We start from the raw sequence: 5,904 nt of genomic DNA, 5'->3' as shown, positions 1-5,904 counted from the left end.
TTCACTTGTAAAGTTGTTAAACTGAGTTCAGACGTTGACGCAGCAGATTGTGATCGTCCATCAGAGCGTCAACGTTTCATCACAAGACATTTTACTTTTCTAAATGTTGCTGATAATAATCATGAAGCAGGACTTTATACTGAGGATCTGCAGTGTGTGTCTGTATGAGTGTGCGTGTGTGTGTTTGTGTGTGCCCTCCCCCCCACTTCTCTTATCATGACTTCGGTCATAAACTGAGCCTAAAGCAGCCTCTGAACAAACTGCTGCCTCACACTCGTCCGTCAGCTGCTGAACTTTCAGGAGCTTCACGTCTGCACCAGGTTCGTCCGGGACTTTTTTATCTTGAACATTTCAGTGTTGATTTATTTGTGAGATCAGAGAATTTATTTGACGGAAGTTTAAGTTGAAGCTGTTTCTGTTGAAGATTTAACTCGATGAGACACATTATACAGAAGGTCACAGGCGTTTATATACTTTTATATAAACCACTATTTATGTTGAAACATTTGTACTTTAACAGTTTGAACTCCTTCATGTCGTCAGTTGAATTGAAACACGAGCTCGTCAGATATTAATCGACTGTGTGTAGTTGTAGTGTTTTGTTGTTTAGTTCAGATTCGGATTTAAAGTAAATTCTTTAAAAAAAAGAATAAAATCTGCTTCTTTTCAGTTTATTTTGAGAATTCAACGTAAAATGTATTGAAAATAAATGAAATGAGAAGTGTCTCTGCAGTGAGTCGTCTTCAGGTGGACGGAGGTGGACGATGTCCCACATCCAGATGGAGACCAGGTCCAACGGAGCCTCCAAACATCCGTCCGCAGACTCGGGCCGACAGCAGCACGGCGCCACCGTCAGCTTCCACGATATTTACTACAAGGTGTCGCAGGGAGGAAGATGTTTCTGCCAGAAGAAAGTCACGAGCAAAGACATCCTCATCGACCTGAAGTGAGTGTGACGGCTGCGTATCAAACTGGGGCTCCAGCGAGGCTAACCGGCATCGTATTATTGAGTAATGTTAACTTGTGCACTGTAGAGGGCAGTGTTTAAAGAATGAATACGGGAAAACCAGAACTAAAAGAACCAACTTATTATCCTTCGATATAAAACCGTAAAGTACGACATCATACATCGCAGCAAAGTCGCTGTTTACAGATTTTTCTCCAGTTATTTACACAATATGAAACACTGTATACACACATACATAAACAACAACAAATAAAAGCTTAAATTCAAGAAGTCATTGGAGAGGATCATTCCCAAGGGATTATGGGATGTGTAGTTCCTTGCTTTCCATGATCTTTTTGGTCACGACTCATCTCGTAGCTGCTTCCAGGATGAAAACTCTTTATTAAACATTCTCTGAAACATCAACGGAGAAAATGAGAAACTTGTTCCCTGAACCAGAGACGTTCTAGAAGTGGACGTTCACTGTTTCGTTAAGTTTATTTCAATGTAAGAAATGAGCTCAGATTTACTTCAACACAAACAGACATTATTTAAAGGTGACGCCTCCTCCTCTGTTCGCCCTCAACACAAAGACATCAAAACCTTTTCAGCCTCCAGGCGACACAACGTTTGATGAAGTGAGGCCACAGTGTCTTCATTGTGTAGCTTGTTTGTCTACGTGTCCACAGGAGCAGACACACACACCACAACAATGACTCTGGGCTTAAAGCAACAAACAGCAGCAGGAAGCTGAACTGGACCTTTGAAACAGACTCAGTGAGAAAATGAAGCATGCTAAGCTAGCCTCGTGGTTCTTGGTTCATCAGAGTCGGGAGAAAGTTCGTATAACGTCGTATTAAATGCAGCAGCACAGTATTTGTACCTGTTTAAAACAACAGACAACAACTCAGTGTACGTCAGAGCAGCACATAGTGAAATAGTTTTGACCCCCCCACACTACACAAGCAGATCGGAATGATGGTTCACTCTTGTTTTCCAGATCTGGGCCACAACTGAGCCATAGCAACCATCAGCTTTGTGCTGTTTGGACCATTTACCACATGGACCACGTTAGGTTCACATCCAGATTACACCTGGTCTCCAGCTCCACATGTTCACTGATAAAGATCCACATCTGTTCGAGCAGATTTTTCTTCTCATTTACAAACACGTGATGCAACAAAAACCATAAAGAAAAAAACATTCACAACTCAAGGTCACTTTTTTAGTGTCTGAAGATCAAAGTCTGTGGTTTCACTCGGTTATGAAACCAAGTCTCTGATTATGTATGAAAACTGTGATTGGTCAAAGTGCAGTGTGTGTGTGTGTGTGTGTGTGTGTGTGTGTGTGTGTGTGTGTGTGTGTGTGTGATCATTGACAGACTGGGTCAAAGGTAACTTCAGTCCGAGCAGCATATTCAGTGTTTTTACAGAAACGTTTATTGACTTCCATCAAAATGTCGTTAAAACGTCATAAAACCGAACAAACGCTCGTCTGAGTCTCAAGGTTTTTATTTATCGTAGGACGTTAAAGCTAAAGAGTAAATGTCTGATATCTGTTTTTATAGTGACTTTATCCCACAGAGCATCGTGAACAGTGGTGGACGATCGGACTCTGATGTTTCCTGATTGAAATGCAGAGTCTGTTGTGTTGTGCCATAATGCATCAAACGTGATACCATAAAATGGTGTGCCTTTCGGCATTCAATAAATTTGGTTATCAAAATAAAATATTAAATATTTCGGATATATCGGACGTTGGTAGAGCTTGGAGGGCGAGGAGGTTTCCTTGGTGAGATGAGCTGGAAGCTGCACCTTTGTGCTCCTCTCGAAGAGTTGGATGGGAAGAGAAGATGTGAGCTGGAGAAGAGGCTCCACAGCCTTCCCTCCTGTGGAAGGATCGTAGGAAGAGGCAGGAAGAGGCTCCACAGCCTTCTCTCCTTGGAGGGAGTGTAGAAAAAGAGACAGAAGAAGCTGGAGAACCTGGCTTATATAGGCCCGGTGACCTCACAGGTCATGGGGTCCAGAGTGACCAATGGGAGTTGAAACCTGTGTCCCTGGGGGGGGTTTCCACCCCTCTGTGTGAAGTTGATGCCCTCTGGGAGACTGAGTTCCTTGCTCTGGTTTTTAATGGCCCCTGGGAGACGGAGTCCTGGAGGGACATGCTGCTTCCGGCTTTGATGGCACATGTAGGCTGAAGTGTGGTTTCACACAAAACCATGGCCCAACAGTTATAACATCTGGATCTGTTCCTTCTCTCTCAGTGGCATCATGAAGCCCGGACTGAACGCCATCATGGGAGCGACAGGAAGCGGCAAGTCATCGTGAGTGTGTGTGTGTGTGTGTGTGTGTGTGTGTGTGTGTGTGTGTGTGTGTGTGTGTGTGTGTCTCCAAAAACCACAGTCAGGTCTCCAGAGACCAGAGAAGAAGACGACAGAACTAAAAGATGTTTTGTTTCATGTGTTGATGAGAAGTTTCAAATTACAACAACTGAACCCTGAGAGAAAAGAGAGAGAGAGAGGGAGGGAGGGAGAGAGAGAGAGAGAGAGAGAGAGAGAGAGAGAGAGAGAGAGAGAGAGAGACAGAGGGAGAGAGAGAGAGAGAGAGACAGAGAGAGAGAGAGAGAGAGAGACAGAGAGAGAGACAGAGAGAGACAGAGAGAGAGAGAGACAGAGAGAGAGAGAGAGAGAGAGAGAGAGAGACAGAGAGAGAGAGAGAGAGACAGAGAGAGAGAGAGAGAGACAGAGAGAGAGAGAGAGAGAGAGACAGAGAGAGAGACAGAGAGACAGAGAGAGAGAGAGAGAGAGAGAGAGACAGAGAGAGAGACAGAGAGAGAGAGAGAGAGACAGAGAGAGAGACAGAGAGAGAGAGAGAGAGAGAGAGAGAGAGAGAGAGAGAGAGACAGAGAGAGAGACAGAGAGACAGAGAGAGAGAGAGAGAGAGAGAGAGAGAGAGAGAGAGAGAGAGACAGAGAGAGAGACAGAGAGACAGAGAGAGAGAGAGAGAGAGACAGAGACAGAGAGAGAGACAGAGAGAGAGAGAGAGAGAGAGAGAGAGAGACAGAGAGAGAGAGAGAGAGGGGGAGAGAGAGGAGAAAGAAGTGAGAACGGAAGTAAGATAGCAAAGAAGGATGGACTGACATTAGGAAGGATAAAAGGAAGGAAGAAGGAGGGACAGAAGGATGGAAGGGGAGGAGGGTTCTGTTGGTTGTAATATGCAACTTCACCACTAGATGTCACAAAATATATTGAGACCCATGTTTAGCGCCACCTCTGTACTGAAAAGATTTCTCGTCTCAGCTGAACGTGAAGTTTTTCTAAATTTAAAACGTGTTTCAGGAGAAACATTTTTCTTTTCAAATGTGTAAATAAAGTTGTGTTAATAACGTTTGCGTACGAGACGTTGAACCTGCTTTCAGATTTCTGGACGTGTTGGCGGCGAGGAAGGATCCCTCCGGCCTGTCGGGAGAAGTCATGATCGACGGAGCTCCTCAGCCTCCGAACTTCAAGTGTCTGTCAGGATACGTGGTGCAGGTGAGACAGGAAGCAGCTGACTCCGGACAGGAAGTGTCTGCTCACAACAATAAGAGCTCTAATCAGCTGTTTGGTCTCGTCGCCAGGACGACGTGGTGATGGGAACTCTGACCGTCAGAGAAAACTTCACCTTCTCTGCGGCGCTGAGACTTCCGTCCTCTGTCAGCGCCCACGACAAAGAACAGAAAGTCAACAAAGTGATCCAAGAACTGGGACTGAGCCGAGTGGCCGACTCCAGGGTGAGGGGGGGGAGTGAAGGAAGGAAGGGAGGAGGGGGGAGGGGGGAAGGAGGGAAGGGAGGAGGGGGGAGGGGGGAAGGAGGGAGTGAAGGGAGGATGAAGGGAAGGAAAAGGGCAAGAGATAAAAACACACCTGTGTGTGTGTGTGTGTGTGTGTGTGTGTGTGTGTGTGTGTGTGTGTGTGTGTGTGTGTGTGTGTGTGTGTGTGTGTGTGTGTGTGTGTGTGTGTGTGTGGGGTCAGGTGGGCACTCAGCTGATTCGTGGGATCTCCGGCGGCGAGAGGAAGAGGACGAACATCGGCATGGAGCTGATCATCGACCCCCCCGTCCTCTTCCTGGACGAACCAACCACAGGCCTCGACGCCAGCACCGCCAACTCTGTACTACTGCTGCTCAAGAGGTACACACACAGACAGACACACACACACACACACACACAGACACACACTCACACCTGTCAGCGTAAATAAAGATGGCCGACAGGGAAGCCTCTCTCTCTCTGTGTCCAGGATGGCGAACCACGGTCGCACCATCATCTTGTCCATCCACCAGCCTCGTTACTCCATCTACCGTCTGTTTGACAGCCTCACGCTGCTGGTCACCGGGAAACAGGTCAACAGAACCTCCTCTTCCTGTCGTGTCGCTGTGTTCAGACGTCATTATTAACGTGTTGTTTTTAACGTCACCAGGTTTATCACGGACCTGCGCAGAGTGTACTGGAGTATTTCTCAGATATCGGTACGAACATGTGCTCCACTTTCAAATGCTGCGACATCACGTGACGTAACGGTGACGAAAACCATGACCTCTGTTTCCCAGGATACACCTGTGAGCCCCACAACAACCCGGCAGACTTCTTCCTCGACGTCATCAACGGAGACGCCACCGCAGCCGTCGGCAACAACGTGGATAAAGAAGGTTTGTTGTTATGATGACCAAACAGGAAATGATTCCCCAAATATTATGACTTTATTTAAAAATATGACTTGTTTTTGCTTAATATTACAACTTTAATGTTGTAATTTACGACTGAAAATATTTGAATTCTTTTCTTCAACATGGCTCTTATACTAGTATGTAACAAGCGTGACGTAAACATACATCCATCAATCATCTAAAAGTTCTATTGTTAATAATATATAGAATCTCGATCTGTGTCTGAACGTGTTTCCATTTGAATCCAGATTC

The 5,904-nt window shown here is 45.8% G+C and overlaps 1 protein-coding gene across 2 annotated transcripts in view; it reads left to right on the top strand.

Moving 5' to 3' along the window:
* Positions 1 to 275: 275 nt before the first annotated feature.
* LOC117752133 (broad substrate specificity ATP-binding cassette transporter ABCG2-like) overlaps positions 276 to 5,904 on the top strand; it is a 12,762-nt gene continuing 7,133 nt past the window's right edge. The window contains exons 1-10 of one of the 2 annotated variants that reach the window (XM_034569318.1): positions 276 to 320; positions 723 to 946; positions 3,210 to 3,269; positions 4,364 to 4,478; positions 4,565 to 4,717; positions 4,959 to 5,116; positions 5,226 to 5,328; positions 5,406 to 5,454; positions 5,536 to 5,634; positions 5,901 to 5,904. The exon at positions 5,901 to 5,904 is cut by the window's right edge and continues 95 nt beyond it. In XM_034569318.1, the coding sequence (XP_034425209.1) occupies positions 765 to 946; positions 3,210 to 3,269; positions 4,364 to 4,478; positions 4,565 to 4,717; positions 4,959 to 5,116; positions 5,226 to 5,328; positions 5,406 to 5,454; positions 5,536 to 5,634; positions 5,901 to 5,904 (923 nt within the window). In that variant the 5' untranslated portion in view covers positions 276 to 320; positions 723 to 764. Of the gene's footprint in view, positions 321 to 722; positions 947 to 3,209; positions 3,270 to 4,363; positions 4,479 to 4,564; positions 4,718 to 4,958; positions 5,117 to 5,225; positions 5,329 to 5,405; positions 5,455 to 5,535; positions 5,635 to 5,900 lie in introns of those variants that run through there. The other variant, XM_034569317.1, reaches the window with a different exon arrangement.

Source organism: Hippoglossus hippoglossus, chromosome 18 (assembly GCF_009819705.1).
Source record: "Hippoglossus hippoglossus isolate fHipHip1 chromosome 18, fHipHip1.pri, whole genome shotgun sequence".
NCBI classification, from domain to species: domain Eukaryota; kingdom Metazoa; phylum Chordata; class Actinopteri; order Pleuronectiformes; family Pleuronectidae; genus Hippoglossus; species Hippoglossus hippoglossus.
This window is presented reverse-complemented; position numbering and strand designations above follow the sequence as displayed.